The sequence below is a fragment of the Stegodyphus dumicola genome, chromosome 2 (genome assembly GCF_044657685.1).
Source record: "Stegodyphus dumicola isolate Sdum_Otavi_A_Nest chromosome 2, ASM4465768v1".
NCBI classification, from domain to species: Eukaryota; Metazoa; Arthropoda; class Arachnida; order Araneae; family Eresidae; genus Stegodyphus; species Stegodyphus dumicola.
In genome coordinates, this window is record NC_140769.1 from 272,433,017 (window position 1) to 272,456,839 (window position 23,823).

The following is a 23,823-nucleotide window of genomic DNA, read 5'->3' on the forward strand; positions in this document are numbered from 1 at the left end:
TTTACGCAGACTTGTGTAAAAAAAAAAAGGAATAAGTAAGTAAGTACTGCCTTTAATTTGACAGTTATTAAAAAACTACATTTGTTTGATGCTTTCAGCATTTCTAATGTGAACACTTTTGTGAACGACTTTTTCCCCTTTCATTATTGATGTATCAGTTTTGATAATATTTCAGTATTATGTATCAATTACTGATTTTGAAATTGCACTAGTTGGTTGTTCAAAATTTATAGTATTCTGTACATTGAGTGTATCTTGTCATAGTTTACATGTAGAATTGTTATTGTTGCTAAGTTTTAAATTTTATATTAAAAACTGTAAACAGATTGGATTTTTATTTTATTAAAAACTCTTTAGATGAAAAAATACACCCAGTTTTCATTCACATAGAAAAATTTCTAAAATAAATAGAAGTATATGACTAGAAAATATAAAATTTTAGATGTTTTGATATATTCAGTAGACAAGGCACATCAAACTTGTTGAATTAATTATGAGAGATTTTTAACTGTGTATCTTCATCATTAGTTTTCTTATACCTATGGGTAAGAAAAAAGAGCATTATTATTTTTTTAATGCTGTGCCTATAAAATTCTTAACTAAGTTGATGCAGTAGGGAGTACTCATATATAAGCAGTGATTTCACTTTTTTGGATGTGAAAAAGAAATTCTTAAAATTTAAATCTAATTTAAAGAACATCTTAATAGTATTAATACTTCAAACTTAAAGAATAAAGTTTATATAATATATTCTGTAATACTGTAAGCTGATGAATGACTTGAGTAAAAGATAAAAATGCACATATATGTTAAAAATACAATAAACATTAAATACATCAAAATTTAAAAATTGTAACAACAGTGTTGTAAATTGTACTCTTAAATTAATAAATAAAGGTTCTACATATAAAAACTTATTTTTTACGACAACATTTTTAAAAAAATTGTTTTACAGTTATCTTAATTCCTATAATTTTAACTTCAAAATTACTTCAACCCTTTTAATATGCAAGTATGAAAAGTAATTTATATAAGTATTCAGGACAATTAGATAATACTGGTTTATAAATTCTATAACTTAAAAAATGTCTGCGTGAAACTTTTTTTTATCTTTTGAGGCTATTAACATTTGTACAGACATTAGGTTTTTATGGAGCCAGGAAATGTGAAGAATCAATTAAGCCCTCGCTGGAATTCAAATATGTATCTTCCAGTGCTAACTACTTATAGAATGCAAGGGGAAGTGTGATAATTCCTTATCTATTGTTTTGCTGTGTTAATTCTATCAATAATGAAAAATTATTTTTGATCCATGTCAACTCTGAAACTTATCCCAGTAATCCTAAATAATTTTTAAAGGAGTTCGTGCTGAAAATATGAGAAAATACCATAACTTTCATATCTTCTTCCCCCTTTGCAGATTAAATGCAGCATAAGTGAGATTCCCTAGGATTATTTTAATGCTAAAAATGCAAGAAATAATGAAACAGAAGCGAGGAGGAATTTTTAATGTGATGTGTTACAAAGTGGCTGTTGCAGTGATGGAAAAGACATAGCAATGCTGATAGCATAGAATGTGATTTTTGATACTGTTGTTATAGGAAGAGAGCAGAGCAGAATAATGCCCAAGCGGCAACAGAGATAGAAGCAAAAGTGCGCAATTATCCAGTATATAGACTCATCAACAAAAGGTTTTGGTTTAGGTTGCTGATTTGAAAAAGACTTCAGTTCTCAAAATTCCAGGTTCTTAGGTTACAAATTAGCTATGTCATCAGCATTATTCAAGCCATGTAACATAGACTGTTCTAGAAATGATGCAGTCCAGAAAAGTTATTTCTGTTACTGAGAGGAAATACCCAAATTTAAAATGAGGAATGAAGAGGCTATTACTAAATTAAAAAGCTGATTTTTGCATCATTTCTAGATCAATCTATATCACATAGCTTGCATAGTGCTGATCACCTAGCTAATTCAGAACCTGAACCTAGAATGTCAGGAACTGAAACCTTTTTCTAATTAAGCAACCTAAACTAAAACCTTCTCTTTGTGAACCTCCATACTGGATAATTGCGCACTTCTGCTTCTATATCTGTTGCTGCTTGGACTCTATTTCGCTCTGCTCTCTTCCTATTGCAAGAATATCAAAAATTAGGCACGGTTAGACTGGCCAGGTAAATTGTGGCTGCATATGTCAACTGAAATAAAATTGAATATTTAATATTACTTTGCTGTCAAGTTTCCTCTTCAATAGGGATCTAAAATCTATGCCATCAACACTGCTACTTCTTTTTCATCACATATATATGCATGAAAAGTAGCTAAGCTGTTCTACATATAAAAATCTAATATGGTTTCAGGCTACTTTCAAAATTAGTATGGTAGCAGCAAGAATTTAAATTTTAATGCAATGTACACTAAATAATGACCACTGTTTCAGCTAATATTGGCCATCTTAACAAAGATGACTATTGATGATTATCAATTTGCATAACTTTTTCTTGAGCCTGTGTCTATTAAAACAAAATACTGAAGTAGAAGTGAAGTACTTTAGTTTATTTCTATCATTATATTAACAAATTTATAAATTAATTGAAAAAATAAGTAGCAAATGATGTCACAAAAAAGAATTTTGAAAAAAAAAATATCAGTGAATGTTATACAAGGGGTGTTTTTTACGTAAGGGCCGTTTGAAAAAAAAAACCAAATGAAAGAAAATTTTTGAAAACCAAATTTATTTTCAGATTCTACATACGAGGGCTATCCAGAAAGTAGATTACGTTTTGGAATAAAAAAATAAACAAAGTATAGGAAACAAATTTTATTACATACAGATGAAAGCCACACTCAAATACTACTTTTCTACATAGTCACCATACAAATTAAGGCATTTATCGTAGCGATGTACGAGCTTGGAAATTCCTTCGTCGAAAAATTCGGCCGCCTGCGCCTTCAACCACTTCGTTACCTCTTCTTGCAGCTGTGCGTCGTCATCAAAACGCTGCATAGCCAGCCACTTCTTCATTGCTGGAAATAGGTGGAAGTCGCTCGGTGCCAGGTCGGGACTGTACGGCGGATAACAACTCCCACTTAAAAGATTCAAGAACTTTACGAGTGACATTTGCCGTGTGGGGCCGGGCGTTGTCGTGAATCAACAAGATCTTAGAGCTCAACATTCCTCTGCGCTTGTTTTGAATTGCTCTTCTGAGTTTTTGGAGAGTTTGGCAATACCTTTGAGAGTTTATTGTAGTGCCTCTTTCCAGGAAGTCCACCAAAATTACACCTTTTCTGTCCCAAAAAACAGTCGCCATCATCTTCCTTGCCGACATTGTTTGCATGCATTTCTTGGGTTTTTGGGGAGAACTTGTGTGCCCCCACTGCATTGATTGCAATTTCGTTTCACAGTTCACATGTTTCACCCATGTTTCGTCACCAGTAACGATGCGATCGAGTAAAGAGTCACCATCCTTATGGTAAGCGTCCAAAAAGTTCAACGCTGCAGCCATTCGCTGATTTTTGTGGTCCTCTGTCAAGACTTTTGGAATCCATCTTGCACAAAACTTGTGGTAACCAAGCTTTTCGCTGATGATTTCGTGCAACAAACTTCGCGAAATTTGTGGAAAACTCAAAGAAAGTTCCGTTATTGTGAAATTTCGATTTTCACGGACTTTAGCATCGACTTTTTCGAGAAGTTCGGCGGTCACTATGCTGGGTCTCCCACTTCGATCTTCGTCGTGAACATTGGTTCGGCCATTTTGAAATCTTATGACCCACTGACGCACTCCACCTTCAGTGATAATGTTGTCCCCATACACTTCACGAAGCTGCCGATAGATTTCTATCGGTTTACAGTTTTTTGCAGTCAGAAACCTTATTACTGAGCGCAGCTCGCGGGATTTTCAATTAACGCAGACATTTCAAACCGTCACAGTATCTGAACGGAGCACAGCACGAACCTCTCACTAGCACGGCTAGATGCAGACTGAGCTGCGCAACGCTCTGACCCCAAGATGGCCGCCCTAGCGGACACAGACGGAAACGTAATCTACTTCCTGGATGGCCCTCGTACATTACTCTATTTTTCAACATAGTTGCCAAATTTGTTTGAACACTTATCATACCTTAGAACTAGATTTTGAATACCCTCTTCACGGAAACTTGCCGCCTGTTTTGATAAACCTGAGGTCACGGCTGTTTTCACGTCCTAGACTAGACGCTTGAGGAAGTTCATTTGAAAAGAGTGCTAAGGATGAACGGTCTGTTCTTAAGAATTTTCGCCTCAACTGAAGCCACCATATTGTCTGTGATCACAGATAGGCAACAAGAGCTAGACTCATTAAATACATTGTCGCAGCCCACTTTGAAGTCCCCGACTCACTAACGCACTTTGCATTCACTCATGGCAGTCGCTCTAGAAACTTCACAAATCTGCCAGCGACTGTCTGCTGTAGACAGGTTCAGTCAAAAAAACGTATCACTGACCGAATCTCGCACGGGGCAGGCGATTCGATAGTCTTGAACCTTTTAAAGACACCAAACAGACCCTACAGGTTACCTACACAGCTGCAACTGAGCACAGTTGTTTCCAAAGATTCTGAGTCTCGCGTGGGCGGCAACGACGCAAACGCTCATAGCCGCTCACGTGAAATGTATTATTGTATATAACAAAACGGCCCTTCAAAAATATGCTACGTATTTTAAAATATGGAAACAGATCTTGCGTTTAAGTGGGCAGGCGAATTCTTATATTCTGTTTCGCAATTTCAAAAACAATGTTTATTAAAATATCCTTACAGTCTGCAAACTAATAATTTCAAGAATACTCACTGCGTATTAAAATAATTGCCTAATGAAATCGGCTTATTAGATTCTTTTATGATTAATCATTTTCTTTTCTTAGAGATAAAAAAAGAAATGAGTTGCCTTGGCACCACGTGAATGTTAATTTGTAATAAATTACCAGCTGCACAGACATAAAATTAAGAATGTGAAAAAACATAAAGAGTGCTGAATTATAATAGCCAGATTATTACACTTGAGCAAAAGATAATCAGTTATTTTGTACTTGCAAAGTAACTGTATATAGTATGTTGACAATTACAGTGTAATTGTAATTATAGCTTGTAATTAGTTATGAAAGTAATTGTTCCTTAAAGTAATATAACCTAGGAAAATCATGATCAATATTATAAATTACAGTAAAACTCGGTATCTGAGATGGTTCACCATTTTAGATAACAAGTTGTTAAAAACATAGAAATATTGCTGCTTGTAAAAAAAAAGTATTAGTATATTCCGTCTGCCTTATCCTGCACATGTATTACAGTTTCTAAATGGCATAAATTATGAATTAGTCCTCAGTCCTTTATTAACTAATATATATATTTTCAGTAAATATGTGAAAGAAACAAAATAAATTTATATAAATGTAGAAATATAATTAAAATTTAAAAGGACTAATTTTAGTTATATCATAGAAATAAATAAATATAACTTTGTTAAGGAAAGGCATATTTATGATCATTTTAATTAAGGAGATATATAAAGGCTTGTGTAATTTTAAAAAATAATGAATAATTTATCTGTTCAGATGAATAAATAATCATTTGGCCTTCCTGATTCCTCAAAGGGATTGAAAACAGGGCTAAATAATTTTATCCAACTCAATCGCTATTCCTCCTAACTGGTAGAAAAATGACTGCTTTCCATCCATAATAATCCTGCTTAATTGCTATGTGTACCAACAGTCTCAACAAGAATACTAATTATGAACTTGTTTTTTTATTAAATACAACATATATTTTAAATAAATAGAATATATAAAATTTTTTACAAGTAAATGCACTTGCATAAACTACTTTCCACAGCTTCATGTAGGAAAAAAATGCACAATACTGTTAAGTGCTTGCAAGTGACTTTATTTTCTTTATAAATTATTATATTTCTTTATAATTTCTTTATATTTTATTTATAAAATAGCTTTATTTGCTATTTGAGACTCTCATACTTAATTACGATATGAACTCCAACTTACAGTAATGATATTCAACTTGAATTAGACCTTTGTTAAACACAACATTTATTTATAATAAATTAAGTTTTGTTATAGGCTGCTTTTATATGCAGGAAATATTTCAGATTAAAATAAAAGTGTGTAAATTGTTAAGCAAAAATATGCATGAATTGTTTGTGAAATTGAATTTGGCAAAACATCTAAGAAGAGCGATGACCTTGTAGAAGAGTTTCTTGGAGAAAATGGTTCCTATTCATGTTATATACAGAGAAATTATAAAGATATGCAGAAATAACCATTATTTAATAAAAAGTCTAATCTAACCTTGGCTACTGTTGTGCCAAATTATAACTGTTATTTCAATCATATTGCAACTCAAAATTGCATTGTATTATAACTGCAATTACTGCAGAATTAACAGTAGTTTTAACTACAAAGTAATTAAAATGTAAATACCAAGTTCAACCAATAATAGATTGCATAACTTTCAAAGATAAAGATCTTATGCTTTGTCAAATGGTAACATTCTAAGAATCTGCTATTTGTGACGGATATGGAAAATACACTGTCCTCCAAAAGTTAAGGAACAGCATGTTTTTCAAAGCTCACCATTACAAAAATGTCAATAACGTTTAAATTAACAGTTCATATGCATGACAGTAATGCAGTTTAAGAAAATATTCATTTTTATTTTATAGAAATGAATACTTATATAGAAGTTGGAGAAAAAATGCAAAAATTTTTGTTCATGAGTGTTGATCTTCAGTTTTTATGATAGTTTTGTGGACAATACCCAGGAGAAGTCATTTGCCCAATTCATTGAGGTGATGGACGATCGGGTGGATGGAAATGGAGATGTCACAAGCTAATGCTGCTAGTCTCAATGTCTCTTGCCCATCTACTATGCAATCAATTTGAATCCGAGGATTCTGTGTTTAGAAGACATGTTCCAGGCAGACCTAGAGTTACAAAGCCTGCATGAGACCATTATTTAGCTTTTTCGGCCCGAAAGAGGAATAACATTACTGTGCCTCAGCTCATGGCAAATCATTTAGTGGTAACAGGAACAAGAATCTCAGCTACTACACTGAGCAGACACCTGCACAATGCAGGTCTGTATGCAAGATGATCAATTGTTTGTGTCCCCTTGACCCGAGGACACAGAGGTGTCCATTTAAGTTGGCAAGAGAGCACATCTCCTGGACCAGTCAACAATGGACATCTGTTTTCTTCACAGACGAGTCCATGTTCACACTGGAGAGTGATTCAGGTCATCAGCTGATCTGGAGGGAACAATGCACCAGGTACAACCATTCCCATATTGTGGAAAGAAACAATTACAGAGGTGGTGGAATAATAGTTTGGGCTGGGATCACTCTCAGTGGTTACACTAACCTGCATGTGTTTCATGAGGAACTTTGACTGGTGTGAGATATCAAGACGAGATTTTTGATCAATATGTCTACTCATATGTCGCTGCTATTGGTCCTGGATTTCTTCTGATGGACGACAATGTACGACCGCACTGAGCTCAGGTTGCTGAAGAATATCTTGAGGGCCATGGTATGGAGCGGATGGAATGGCCAGCTCAATCTGCAAGCCTGAATACGATAGAACATCTTTGGAACTACAGTGGGAGACAGGTTGTTGCTTTAAGTCCTCCAAGGTCATTAGATGAGCTTGAATTACTACGTGTCTGGTCGTTGCTTCCCATTTCATTGACTGACAACTTAATTGACAGCATGGAAAGTCACTGCTGCCAATGTATTATGCAGCTATGGGGTGGACACATTCTTTATTAGAATCCATTTTTCCTCAAAAAACTGTGATATACTATTTCTCCAAAAGTGAATTTCTCTGTCAAGAGTGAAATTTTTTGTTGTAATTCATGTTTGTGTTGAACTTTAGAAACATTCTATGTCACATTCATTAAAGAACTGTTTAGTGAACTTGTCTTGCAAATTTTTTGTTTCTATGTTGCTTCATTCTTAAATTAGACACGAAAAACAAGCTGTTGCTTAACATTTGGAGGATAGTGTAGATTAAAGACCTCATACTTCACCAAATGACAACATTTCTGACGCCAAATGACATGGAATTCTATTTTCTGAGGATGGCATTTTATATGATAAATAAAAATGTACCTTTTTCAAGGAAAGATAAATTATGAATACTAATTGATTTAATTATATGTTACAGTTATTATACATATAATTCTAATTGCATTTATAATTAATTATATTATAAATATAAATTGTAAAATTACATACAGTGATGATTTTTCCTATTTTTTGATTGCTTAACTTCAAATAATAACCTTATTAACATCAAATTTTATAGCATAAAACCTCTATGGTTTTCAAAGTAAGTACTAGATTTAAGGTAACTTAAAAATAATTAATAAGTTTCTTCAGAAATTAATTCACAAAAATAGAAACAAAATTTTAACTGCATTACCTGACATCTAAAAAGATGTATATACATTCACTTTTCAATTATTTTCTATTGATAAAAATGGTGAAAACACTAGTACCACTGCCTATATGCCAAGTAACTATGACACTGTTGTTAACATGTTAACTGTTGTTTCTTTTTTAAAAAGCTATTTTGAATTGCAGTGTAGTCAGTAAATACAATCTTGACACATACACAATAATTAAAGTCTTCAAAGTAATATTTAAGCGTAAAACTTAACTAATTTACATAAATACCCAGCTGCCAAGTTGAAATATGAAAACTCTGGAGGTTGTAATGTGAAAATTGAGAGTTTCTGGGAAGCTTTAATGTTAGACAACATTATTTCAAAAGATTTATATAGAGATATTGATTTTTACTCACTTTATAATACATAATTCAAGTAACTGGACTATTTGTAATATGATTTTTGATGTAAAATATATTAAAATTTAATTAGATGTTTTAAGTTTTATGTTCTTTAATTAATTTCATTTTATAGTTTTCTTATTCTTTTATACTGAGAAAATCCTAAGTAGTAAAGGAAAGCTTTTAAATCAAAGTATTTTAAATATGATGAAAACAAAATTAATTCACATACTACTGCATGGATGAACTTAGTACTACATCACATATTAAAGTAACACAAAATTAAATGATACAGATACTTTTTTAACTGATTATACACTGAATCTCTTTTAAGTAGTTCTACAAATATTAAAAACAAGCAGATTATATAGAATTTTGTAAGAGAAAGCATGCTGAAAATATCTTGAAGTAGAGGAATGGAATTTGCACTATTTAAGTTTTATTAATTCAATAAATTTCATTTATTGCTGAGAAACACTTTCCTTATTAAAAGCAGTGAGATATGATGAAAAACCAGACGAATTGGCAGCTATGTAAATATGAGTTCTAGGAAAAAAGCCCACAGGAATAATGCTCACAGGTATAAATACTCACTGAAAAAAAAACCCCACACTGAAATATGCCCACATAGAAAAAAGCTCACATGTAAAAATGTTCACTTAGAAATATGCTCACATGGAAAAAAAGCTCACACAGAAGTATGCTCACATGGAAATAAGCCCACTGATAAATAATTCACATAGAAATATCCCTACATTAATTAATCGATTTGAACATCATACACCTACTGAATTTTCTAAAGAAAAATCATTTAAATTACCAAAACATCTATGGTATATATTTCAAAAACTTTATAACTTATGACTAGATTCAGTTGCTACATAAAATTAACAAATGGGCCGTTTTGAATTAAAAGGAGAGGAGAAAGGAAATAAACATGAAACAGAATTATACAGTTAAAAATTATTATAATTTTAATTGTTAAAAAAATAATAAATATAAGTTACACATTTTTTAATATAAGCATTTAGAAGAATAATGAATGAGAATTTAGAATGGTTATTTTATTAAAATTACTTAAAATACTTAATTTTATTATTGATTTCATCATAGTTTCTAACATGATTCACGATTACCAAATGTAAGTTTTTCATGTTTTATTTTTTTCTACTTCAGCACATCCTGTATTTACATTAGCTAATAACAAATGTTGAGAGGCTAAATCTTTTTTCACTCCGTCAAATAAAAACCACATACTGGGATGGCTACAATTACATAATGAATTTAGTGCATTATGAGAGCCTTCGCAACAATTTGTGGTTTTAGGAGACTTTCTGAAGGCTGCTTCATTATGTTCAATTGAGATGCATCATTAAAAGTGCCTAAAAATGTTAATTTTATTTCTAAAATTTTTAATTTCTGCAGAAATTTTACAACTTTTTTGGCTCAAAACTTGAAAAACGACCTTCAAACATCAATTTCTACAGATACACATCAAAAAAATGCAAAAATAGAGTAAAGAAACAAAAATTAATTATTAGCAGTTACAGGGGAAAAAAATGTCATACAGGGGCAGTGGTATAAAATATTACAGTACATGCAAAATTTTACTACAGTGTTCATGCTTTTATTTATCGCCCCTGAAAAGGTTAATGTGAGCATTTGTCCATGTGAGCTTTTTCCTATGTGGGCATATTTCCTTGTGGGCTTTTTTCCTGTGAGCTTTTATACCTGTGAGTATTTTTCCGGTCACCATAAATATGATAAAAGCATTTTATATAAATCTCTCTCAGAATTTTTTAGTATTAGCAGTAAATGTTTAAATGAAGGTAAAATATTGGGATATATTAATATGAGCAGCACTTGATGTGGCAACTGCCACAACGTCTAGTTTCTACAACTCAAGTAGGAACTTCTTAATATGCTGCCAATGGACACGTTTTGTAGAACCCACACACACTTATTCTTAAAACAAATCCAAGGCTGAAAGGGTTATATTATTTCAAATTAAGAGAAACTGAGCCAATACAATTACATTACTAATTTGAAAAATTACACATTTGAAGATACATATTATGAAATAACACCACACCACGATTCAGATTTTCTAAAATTTTGATTATCGATAAAGTGAGAAAGGAATTAGCTGGCTTAATCCATAAAATGTAAGTAGTAATATCTTCAGTTAAATTTAAACTAAAAATATAAAATTGGTAAAATTTCTCATGGAAATCAGATGACTTTTATCATCAATTGCAAAGTTAGGAAACTTACCAAATATTGAAGTTTTTGATCTTACTCTGTGTCATCTGAATTCCGGCGGCGTATCAAAGTGGCAACATATACCCATACAGCCAGAACTGAGCAAGGATATGCATGGATATATACAGCTAAAGAAAATTCAGCATTTTTATCTTCTGTTTGGTGAACACCAGTAGCAAAGACACTTTCCACAACAGCATCATTGTCAGTATATGGCATTGTCAAAGGAAATCCATTCACCTGTTGATGAAAGATGTAAAAATTTAGGAACATTTATAATTATAATGCTGTAACCTATCTTCATAACTATTATAAATATCACTTAAATTCATTAGCCCAAAGGGGCATAAACCCAGAAGGGCTATTAGTCCCAAAATGGTATTGTGCATCAAATCACTATAAATAGCTGTATCGCTTTTTTTTTTTTTTTTTCCTGCTGCTGTTGTTGTTAGAAATTATAATTTGAAATTGATGATAAAGTTATAACCATTAGTAAGCATAACAGTTGCAATCAAAAGAATCATTTGCAAAAATTACAGTGGACAAGTATCATCTGCTTTTAGCATTCCTAACCTAGTAGCCCCTACTTAAAACTGAATGGCCCCAAGGACATCTGCCAACTTATCACAGTTGAACTGTACTTACTATAAATTTCTGGGATTAAAAACTTCTGCAAAAACAAGAGGTAAAAAATATAATAAATGAGGATCACATGACCCCCCCCCCCCACACACACACACAAAAATAAATCTATCAGATCCACTGATTGGTCATGCAGCAGTTATGGTGTTAAAATTTTTTCCAAAAGATGAGTTCTATACAAAACAAGTAGCTGTATGAACATGCCAAATGTTTTATAGACTTCCAAAGATTACACATTAAAAGTTAAACAGTAAGAATGTTGCTTTCTCCAAATTCCGAATTTATTTAAAATTTTAAAGTTGCACTGTACATGCCCATATCTTACCAAAATCAAGGCAGACGAACCATATTAAAATAATAGAAAGAATAATAACAACGAAATAACCAGAAGTATTTTAAAACATTAGAGTAAGAAAACATTTCTGGTCACTAAAACCAATGTTAAATCTATTTACTTCAATAATTCGAAACAGGAAAAAAATCTATTTTAAGTAAAAAATTCTTATTTTAAGGAAATGAAAATAATTTATAAATTAAAGTACCACACTCAGTTTAAATTATATGTATTATTAAGCAGAATAATTATATCATCAAAAATGTTGCTGCAATTTATTAAATAATATATGAAATTTCATTTAAATTTATTGAATCCAAAAGGAAATAATGATGAGCTAATAAGTATATAATTGATATATTTTATAATTATAAAAGTAGAGAGTAGTAAACTAAAAAGAGAGACCTATTTGGTAAAAAAATTTGCGCATTGGGCCACAAATTTTAAAATATTTGCACAGAAGAGGAAAGTTAAAATTTGCTAATGCTTTAGTACATTTGATACTGCAGTTCCAGAGTACACATGTAACACCAAGTACAAACAATAATACAATACTAAAGTAGTTAAAGTTTACGTGAAAAAACTTGCTGTAATAACTACTAAACCATGTAAACTACAAAAACAAAATTGAAAAATAGAAAAGACCAAAAAAATTTTTTAAATCTAAAAAACATATTTTGTTTGCAAACAATCAAAAACATTTTAAAGAAAAAGAAATTATATACAAAGAATTGCAATAAATAGTCAATTAGCCCAATTCGAGGTTTCACACAGACTTATCAAGGGAAAAGTGTGAGAAAACTCCAATTTAGCTAATACCATAGGCATGTTTCGTCAAACGAAACAATTGAGATTGAAAGTGGTAATTCATTAATTAAATTATCTTATTTTAGCTATGTTTCAATAGCTTCATCTCTTTTCCCGACGTGCCTGCAATTTAAATTAAAATTGAACTTAAGGCACAAAATAGAAAACGATGAAATGGATGAAAGAAAAACCTATACAAGGTAGCCTGGGTTGAAAAATGTACAATTAAAATAAACAGCTTAAAAGCTATTAGTCATAAAAATACATAATTAAAAGTAAGCTCTATTAAATCGAAGACTAAAAACTTTGCTAAAAATAAAAAAAAGACACAAAATGGGTCCTTCTAAAACCAAAGGCGAAGAAAAAAAACAAATGACATACCTGCGTCTATTGCGATAGCCTTTTCAGATTAAAGTGAATAAATGTCGCGAAAAAAGGTTTTCAGAATTAGATGAAATAAAAAAAATGCTTCCAGAATAGAAAAGCAGTCAAATTTCACCAACTGGGTGAGATGATGTTGAAGGGGAAAACAAGTGTAGTAGCCAATGGTACTAAACGGTCTGTGGGGTAAAAAACATAGGGGCCAAAAGGGGGGTTAGGAAGGATGCAACTCTTACAAAATGGTGTCTTGCTCAAGACTAAGTCATTTTAAAAAGTGAAGACTTTAAAAAAAATGGTGAAAATCAAAGAAAGTGCTGATCTGGCTAAAAGCAGGTTGAAATTGGAAAAATCAGCAATTTGTTAGTTAAAGTCGTAATTCTTCGCGCTAGAAAGCTAAAAAGCGAGTTCGAAATGAAATTGGCCCTTAAAATTAATGAAAGGATAGGGATATTAAATAATAAATTTATTAAATTAACTGAAGTTCTGTGCCAATTCAAGAGAGAAAAAAGTGATGCAGTATCAAGAAACTATGTTACATTTTTACATTAGAATCACTTGATTTAGCCATCTATCATCTACCTTCCTATCGGATTTGGGTAAAAAATTTCATATCTCCAAACCAAGTAACCTAAAATAAAAGGTAAATGCCAGCTTTATTTAAGGAATTTTTAATGATTGTTTTTGGAATAAGATTGCTTTGTAAGATTTTAATGAAGTAAAGTAATTCTTCTTGAAGAAGGTATACATATTTAAATATATTATACATATATATATATATTTAAATACATTGCTACATAATTAATAATCAAATAAATAATAAAACAAATATTTTAGTATCAGTGGTGCTATTTAATACTCATAAATTTAAAACTTCATTAAAACTCATAATTTTTATCAAAATAAACAAGCTTCCACATGTAAACTGCATTTCTTGCTAGCATCATTTTGGCTGATGCCTCATAAATATTCAGGCATTATTAATTTCAATCACTGTCACTACATTATTTATTTTTATTTAGTGCAATTAAAACTATACATATCTAAATAACTTAGCTTGATCTTTTGCTGACTGCATAAACATTTTATTTATTTTATAAATTATTCATATGCTAAATATTTATTGCTAAATGTACAGATCTGCTATTTAATATATTACACAGCAGATGTAACATTTTAGATCCTAACAAATTTAGATAATGTTTAGATAAAAAGACATCTGATTTTTGTTGCTTTAAATTAGGTCCTCTACTGCACACAAGATTTAAATAGATTAGATACTGAAAATAAATTCTGAAGTACTAAATTTCTCTTTACCGGAACTGATTTGCTTATATACACTGGTTATAATTTAAGGAAAAATCACAAAAATGATGATTACTCAAAAAGTTACATGTGGAATTTAATGAAACTGATTCACAGTATACAAAACATAGTAAGGTATAAAAAAACATGAAAAGAAATTACCAGACAATTCTGGTGTTATAGAAATTAGCATATACATAAAATGCACAAATCGGATGTGTCAGTTTGGTATAGGAAAATTATCTTCAATATGGAGTAAGATCTTCCCTAGAAGCAATAGAACACATACAGCGATGTATGATGCTGTCAATTTTGCAATCTATCAGTTCCGTAGGAAGTGAGAGCCATTGCCTCTTGCAAAGCAGTTGCAAGCATGGCAAGGGTCTAAAGAGAAGAATTGAGAGCACCTAGTATATGTATTCCTAAAGCATCTCAAATATGCTCAATAGGATTCATGTTCAGTGATCGAGCTGGCCACTCTATGTGCTGAATTGTTTGCTGCTAAAGATAATCATCCACGATGCAAGCCCTGTGCCTAGCATTGTTATCCTGTAGCAGGAAATTATCAGCCATTGCCTTGGCATAAGGGTGCACATAAACATCAAGGATGTCATATGTATATGCATGAGCATTCATTGTTCCTATGGAAAAATGTGGAGATCTGTGCATCCACCCAAAGAGATACCACTACAAACACAAACACTACCTCCTCCATATTCATCTCTTTCACAGATGTTTGATGGATGATGATGGGTTCCATGTTCTCTCCAAATCAAATAGTGCCAGCTATCACTTTGGAGGCTAAACCTGGATTCATCCATAGAGAACACCCTCCACTGATCAGCTGTCCAGTAGACATGTTGACGTGCCCACCTCAAATATTTTTTCTATGACGTGACGTGTGTGGAACACAAATGGCTGGTTGCTTCGCGTACAAACGTCCTTTGTGAAGCTTTCTACACATGGTTGATGTTGACACCAACCTTCCAGTGGCTGCAGCAAAGGAGGATCTAAGTTGAATTGAGGTTCTACTCTTCATGTGCATAATAATAAATATAGGTCATCAGCACTCATTGTAGTAGTTGGGTGTCCTTGGCTGAACCTCCTGGATGCCAAATCTGTGGTTAGAAATTGTTGTGAGTTTGTGAACCACAGAAGAACTCACATTTATCCATCTGGCCACTTTTATCTGATTGTCCTGCCTCTAGTCTCCCAATACCTTGCCATCGCAGTTCTTTTGGCAAATGATGCTTGGTCAATGTTAATAATTGGTTACCCCAGATTTCTTATCTCAGTATCACAGTGAAATCTGTGGCCATACTCTGAAACATGCAATTTTATGCTCCTCACAGATGACGTATTTTGATTGCAGCACTACTAATTTACATACTGCAGGTTTACTCAGCAGTACTTATTTGACAACATATTCAAATTTTATATGGATTGGATTATTTTTGAAGGAGTTATCCACTATTCTTGTGATTTTTCCTTAATTTTTGAAAACCAGTAGATTTGACCAAGAAGTTATAATGCAAAAAACTTTTATGCAGATAATAAACAATGAAGAAGCAATCATAAAAATTAAATCATATTTAATTGCAAAACTACTAAAACTAAGAGAAAGTTTGAACAACTAAAATCAGGCAAAAATGATGAGAATTTAAAATTATTCAATAATTTTAATTTACTACAGTCAAAAGTCGTTAATTCGGACACCCGTAATCCGGAATGATCTATAATCCGGACCTCAAAGCTAAAATCTTTCTGCGCATGCGCCGCATTGACTCATGCGCATAGGCGTTTTACTCGTGCGCGCAAGACATTTACGACTGAGCATATGCGTCTGCGCAAGTGCAGAATACGTTTTCACGTGCGCGTTTAATGTATAACGGACGGTATAAGCTAAAATTATCTAATTATCTATTTCAGTTAATGTTGATAATTGCGTTGTTCCTTAATCTTCGAATTGGATCCGGCTTATTATTTTTTGCAGACTGTAAGAGCAATTTTCTAAAAGTAAGCTTGAACTTTCGATTATGTCAAATAGAATTTCCGATGCTGGAGCTCCCAAAGGATCTAGAAAACGAAAGTATGTTTCGATGTCCATCAAACAAAAAACGAATTGCTACAAAAAATGGATAAAAGCATATTCTTTGTTTATCTAACCGTTCCGAAATCTGTTTATCAATTTCACGCTGCTTTGCGCGGGGGGGGGGACGTCGCGGTGCGCAATGAACTGGAAGTTGATCTGTCAACACTATCCTTATCTTCAGGGCAGATGTTTTTATTTTATTGTGCTTATAATTCCTTACTAAATGTAGTATTTAATTTCGATGTACTCCGTCTTTGATATGATTTAAATCAAATTCCTCGTCATTATAAATATCACGAATACAAATCAAATAGTTTTCTGGTTGCAATTTTCTAATTTCGGCTATGCGTAAGGTATGCTTTACGCATCCGCGCGTTGAAAGAAATGTTTAATAAAGTAAACAAATAAATATTAGGCTTCTTTTTTGGTAAATTTTGATACCCTTTAGATCATAACTGCTCATTATTTTATAAATTACGGTTTCATATTTTTAATTTTATAATTTCTGCATGCCAGATTTAAACTGATGATCTATAATCCGGAAAAATCGATAATCCGGAATCGCCAAAGTCCCGACGAGTCCGGATTAAAGACTTTTGACTGTACAAGTATAATATTAAAATTAATAAATACAAATGAATCCTGGTCAAAATTTTCAAATTTCAAAACAATTATTAATGGAGTTTCTGTATGAGAATCATATGAGTGGTATTCAGTTCTAAATATCTCTAATATTAAAATAGAAGAAAAACATGCCAATGTGATAATTAAAACCGCAATAACAACCTTGTGTTTAGCGTACGTATATTAAAACACTCAATCGATTTCGAGAGCAGCTAAAGGTCCCTCCTCATTAATTTCGTTCTCCTGATGAGGAGGGACCTTTAACTGCCCTCAAAATCGATTGAGTGTTTTAATATATGTATGCTAAATACAAGGTTGTTATTGCGATTTTAATCTCTAGTATTATGTAAATTACGCAAAATAATATTGATGAAGAGAAGTCATTTGATCTTAAAATATGTATTTTATATACAAATGTATGCTTAATGAATTGTTCTGTTGTGTAATTTATACAAATTTTGAAGTTATAAATTCATGTGGGCCATTGCTCATGATCTTTTTTACATCAAGTAATGTAAAATTTACATGGGACGGGAAATATTTATTCATTCTGTTTTAAATTACTATTGTAAAGTAATGATGATTTTGCTTCTTAGTTGAATTTGCATAAAAGATTTAGATATATTAAATACTTTACAAAATGTTAATTATACTATTTCATTAATTCTCAAAATATTTTTAAGCTTATTTCAGCATATAAAATATGTTACTAACTTTATGCGTACGAAGTATCTGTTCTAATTCTTGCAAGGAATCATCACTAGCTGTTCTACCAGCATTTCTTTCAAGTCTGTAATAAACAAAAGCATTAAAAATCTTTGCAGTATAAATTAAATATCATGTAAATTTATATTCATGTATATTATATATTATAAATATATTTAGTGATATTAAATTCAGTTGTCAAGAAAAATGTATCATTAAAATAAATTCACATAATAAAACTGCTACATAAATGAAAGTGTGGTGCTGATAACATTTATCAATTTTACAGGAATAAAACAGGTGAGCTTTCAAGCTAAACTTTGTTTATTCTACTATTAGTAGCTACTATTCTATAGTACAGTTATGGTTACATATATTATGTTACACTTACAACTAGATATGTGACACTGAGAACTCTCAGATTATTTTTGTTCAGTTTGTTTAAATTATGTCAATTTTAATATATACTGCTGGCCACCCAAATTGCAGAACCAAGAAAGACAAGAGATATCACAACAAAATTTATAGTTCATAACATGTTGATCAAGTATCAAATGATTAAATTTATAGACTTCTGTGAACTGTAATTCCTTCCAGGATCAGTAGCCAGAGTAGCCGCCATTGTCGGAGATCACTGCTGCCACACGCCTCGGCATTGATTCAAAGAGACTTTGGATGTGTTCTTGGGGTACAGCAGACCAAGCAGCTTCCACACGTTGCCAAAATTGATCTGGTGTGGCAGCTTGGGATGTAATCTGGGTCAATTATTCAGCAACCATGGGCCACATGTTTTCTATCGGTGAAAGATCCGGAGAGTGAGCTGGCCAGGGAAGCAATTCAATATAGCGATTGACAAAGAACCCTTGGACAATGCGTGCCACGTGTGGTCGCACATTATCCTGTTGAAATATGTCTGTGGGCAAGCCCTGAAGTTAAGGAAGGACAACTGGCACCAACACATCGGGGATGTAGCGCTGGCTGTTTAAAGTACCGGCAATGCGTATTAGAGGAGTGAGAGGAAGTGATATCTAATACCACCCCATACCACAATACCTGGTGCAGGACTAGTGTGGCGATGCATAAACGCAGCTGTTCAGCATCCTCTCTCCATGATGTCTCCAGACTCGAATCCGACCATTGTGGTGTTGCAGACAGAAGCATGACTCGTCAGTAAAGACAATTTCATTCCATTCTGCTGTCCACATCCTTCTTTCATCGCACCATTGGCGGCAGAGATGTTAGTGGTTCTGCGTCAAGGGTAGACGAAGCAATGGACATCTTGTGGGCAGACCACTCTGCTCTAAACAGCGTCCAATGGTACGCATAAACACTGGATGATGCGTTACAGACTGAATGTGCTGTGCTGTGGTTCGTGATGTGACTGAGCAATCCGTCACTGCCATGCGTGCAATGTTCCTATCATCACGTGAAGTGGTGCACTGAGGTGGATGCGATCAAACACGTCAGATATCCACATTACAGTTGTTTGGTTTCAGCCAACACGACTACCAATTTCCCTGAAAGATAATCCACACTCTTGGTAAGCCACTATCCTTCGTCGAACTCGGATACTTGATCAAACAATGATCGCTGTTTACTATGAGGCATAATTAATCGTTTTTTTTTTTTTTTTTTTTTTTTTTTTTTTTTCGAAAAACCACAAGAAAAACACAATTGCCCAACTTGAAATCGTCAAAAACTCAAAGCCTTAAATAGCGCTTTGAAGTGGCGCCACAGGCATACGTGATGTCTGTCTGCACTGAAATTTTAATCATTTGCATATCTCACCTCCTCTAATGCATGTTGTAAATTTCATGTTATTTGCATGCTTCCTTCAGGGTGCTGCATTTACGGTGGCCAGCAGTATACAATACAGTTAGTATGATTTCTTAAGGGTTAAATATTTCTTACATTTATTATTCTTCATTTCTGTAATTTATGCAAAATTGATTGTAATGAATGCAACATGCACTTTTAGCTCAAACACTGGAGCAGCATACTTTAAGAAATGTAACAGGTTATAAAAGTACGCTTTAAAAAGTTTGCTTAAAAAGAATAGCAGTTGATATGACATAGCACACTTATAATCTGTGTACCTGACAGTTTTAAAATGGGATAACAAACTGAAGAATGATATCCTTCTTCTTCGTGAAAATTGTGCAGCAAATAAATGCCACTCTTAAACATGTTGAAGTTGTATATTTGCCAACAAATATCAAAGTCATAATCCAGTCATTATGATTAAGGGATTATTACAGCGATGAAAGAACATTATTGTCATAAAATATGTGTTAGATTCCTTTATAACTTACATGACACTAATATAAATGCAAATTAATTAGCAAGGGAAACTAGCCTTGCCTGATATGCTGCTGTATCTGTTGATACCATGTCTCAGAAAAGGTAATAAAGAACTGTTTTAAACATTTTAATAAATGATAAAATGGAAGAAGTTGAAAAACTGAAAAGAATGTCTCAAATTCTCAAACTAATATAAAATGTGACGAATTTAACAATAGAGTGAATTTTGGTGTAAAAACTAAAGTTGCAGCATCAATGACAGAAGATACCTTGACAGTCACTTTCTCAAACAAATTCAAACACATCATACAATAAAAATTCTGAAGATGATAATGACAAAATTGATGAATTTTCCTTAATGGTAAGATGCACTACAGGTATTAAGATCAACATTGGTGAAGTAATTTTAGGGTTCAGCATCAGTCAAATAATTTCAGGAAACATTATGAATATGCACAGTCCACGAATGAACTTTTATATAACAATTGTAGATAATCAACTATTAATGACCTTTTTTCTAATTAAAATGCAGTAAAAGCAAGTATTTATATGTTTCTAGGTATATTTATATTAAATTAGTTAAATTCTATCAATATGTTGAAAGATATTTTCTCATCACTTAATATTATCAAAACAGATGGACAGGCATTATCACATTAAGTGGAGTCTACAGTAATATAAATTTTAATGTTTTAATTCATCACTCACATTTAATACAAATTTAATCTTTTAATTCATACTTACATTAATAAAATATTAAAAGGCAAATTATAAATCCTTTTAAAGTTTTATTTTATATAACATTGAGATAAAATATGAAAATAATTTTATAAATAACCTATTTGAAATTGCTGCTTGCAAATGTACCTACCTGGTTAATATTTTGTACAAAACTTTATTGCAGTTGCTATTCCAAGATGTTGTAGTTTTGTATCTCCATTTCATAATGGTTTCTTCAAGATTATTTCGTATGCCTTCTTCCAGATTTTTAACATAATCAGGATCAGTAGAATTATAATTTAAAGCAGTTGGCTTAAAAGGAGAAAAAGTCACTTAAATGCATAATTAGCAAAAAAAAAAAATTTTTTTTTAAACCGAATTTTAAAGAATTGAGGAACAACATTTCACAAAGCCTCAAACAGACATAACTGGGCGAGGACTTTGAAATCAATGAATTTTAACAATTTTATAATTTTAGTGAACCAACCCAAACAGGAAAAAGAATGAATGGCTTTTCCTGTGCAAAATAATAAAAATACATTTTAAGGAGTTTTATTTTATTATTGCAAAGGCACTTGATTATATATTATTGGCCCCCATGCATCAAAGACGATATTAAAGCATGAAAAAAAAAATACAAAAATAGAAATACAAAAGACAAAACAGTAATTAACCTCATTACAAGAACAATAACTACATCAAAACTGGGAAATAGAATATTAAATGACTACATTAAGCATTGATAATAATAAATTAGTCTCTGGATGTCAAATGCATCAACTTTCTAGCCTACCAATAGCGACTGTGTAGGTTTTCTTCCTTCAATGAGGAACATTTTAGCAAATCATCTCTGTCCATATCAGAATTCTGGTTGGACACAAGGAACTGTCATATATACCAATGCAGTGTAGTTGTTTAGCAAAATAATCATGCCCAGTCTCCGAATGAAATGCCACAACTGCGATGGATCTGGGAGAGTCTGGCATATTACAAATTGAGTCCTTCCACTTATTCTTAATTTCTTCAAATCATTTAACTTCAAAATTTTTCCTCTGGGTATTGTTTACTATGTTTTTCATTGATGTAAATGGTACACCACTATTATTTGATTGCAAAATTTCAGTCTTTTTTTAAGCTAGTTTATCAGCCCATTCATACCAGTAGTTCCAAAGTGAGCCCAGTTTAAGAAGATAATCAATTTAAAATTACTCAGAAGTAAATTTGATTTCTTCATGTTTATCATTTGCAAAATGAATTAATTATTAATACATTAATTAAAATGTTCACACATTGCACAGATTTTTTTTTTAATATTATGCATTTAAACAAACTTCCTAAATATCTATGCTAATCAAAATAACAGGCTCAATGTTAATAAAGTATTAGAATTCTTGTATGTAAAATTTAGCCCAAGATTAGAAACATAATATGGTATTAAGAATTTTAAATTGAAATTTGATTAAATTGTAATATCTGTGTGAATGTCTTGCAAAAATATTAACAGAATATTGTTATTAATTCTCTGTTTTTAATTCATTTGTAGATTTGATTTTTCTTGGTTCTCAGTATGGAAAAGTATAAATAAAAATTTGCTCATTTTATTATTTATATGTAATACACATACCTGTATACTTCTTAGTCCAAGATTCGGAAAGCTACGACTAAAAAATGGTTTCCATTCCCCACTTTTATTCAAATCAAAATTTATTCTAGAAGGATGATTATTCTTTTGGATATTGGCCCAAACCTAAAAAGTAAAAAAAAAGCACAGTGAAAAAATAAATAATTAAAGAAAGGTCAAATCAAATTTTATAAATCATAACAAATACTAGCTGGAATGTCTTACCAAAACAAATAAGTAAATACTGTAATTTTTAATTCTAAGAAAATTATGCATAGCATATAATAATATCACTTCTAGTTGAAGGCAAAAAGAATTATTCTTTGTTTCAAATGCCATGGAAATTAGTTGTTTTTGTATGCAATAAAGAGCAATATTATGATTATTTAAATCCTTTTTTATTTAATATATCCACTTTTTAATTTAACAACTACATTTTTTAGAATAATCTTTTAAAATTTATTAATGAAATAGAAGATCTTGAAGAACTTGTTGGCATATACAGCAAATAAATATATCAAAGATATAATTTAAGTTCTAAACGTTCAAAATGATTTGAAAACATTCCCTTGCTAAAACTCTTTCAGAAGTTTTACAAAGTTCTGCCTCCCTCTTATACAGTTAGAATTCAAAGAAGAATATTTTTTGGCCTTTCTGATAAAATGGGTGGATTATAAATGGAAGCTTTTGAAAGAAACTTAGTAAGCATGCTATTTAAATGTAATCTGAAACACAAAGAATAACACATCTATATTTAAGTAACACATTTTTTTGCTTTTAAGCATTATTTATAATTATTCATTTCAGATTTTTATGTAAATAATTCTTTGAAGTAATTTACCATTGTTATCTTTAAATGTAAATATATACATGTTGTATTACAAACTAACAGACCCAGATTATTAATTTATCCCATTTTACATATACAAATAAGGCATACCATATTTCTCTCCCTTACCTTTTTAGAGCCAGAGTCTGAAGATTCTAAAAATATTTGCATAATTGTCCCCTTTTTCAATGCATACAAAGAATGAATTCCTGTAAATTTTTAAATAGATTTGTGCATGTAGTACTAGTTCTTGTCTTACTAACAAAGACAAACCCTTGCAAACTACCTTCAAAGGTTACACTGAACCTTTCCATTCTAACTGCTGAACTTTATGCCAGCCTAAAACAAGAAATGTCCAATCACTGCGAAG

The 23,823-nt window shown here is 31.7% G+C and overlaps 1 protein-coding gene across 1 annotated transcript in view; it reads right to left on the minus strand.

Annotated features, from left to right (window-relative positions):
- Nucleotides 1-320: 320 nt before the first annotated feature.
- Nucleotides 321-23,823, minus strand: part of Cc2d2a (Coiled-coil and C2 domain containing 2A) — a 147,505-nt gene continuing 124,002 nt past the window's right edge. The window contains exons 32-36 of the mRNA XM_085812156.1: nucleotides 22,628-22,750; nucleotides 21,155-21,315; nucleotides 17,992-18,067; nucleotides 11,108-11,335; nucleotides 321-539 (exon numbers count right to left, since the gene is read on the minus strand). Of these exons, the coding sequence (XP_085668282.1) occupies nucleotides 11,129-11,335; nucleotides 17,992-18,067; nucleotides 21,155-21,315; nucleotides 22,628-22,750 (567 nt within the window). The 3' untranslated portion in view covers nucleotides 321-539; nucleotides 11,108-11,128. The remainder of the gene's footprint in view (nucleotides 540-11,107; nucleotides 11,336-17,991; nucleotides 18,068-21,154; nucleotides 21,316-22,627; nucleotides 22,751-23,823) is intronic.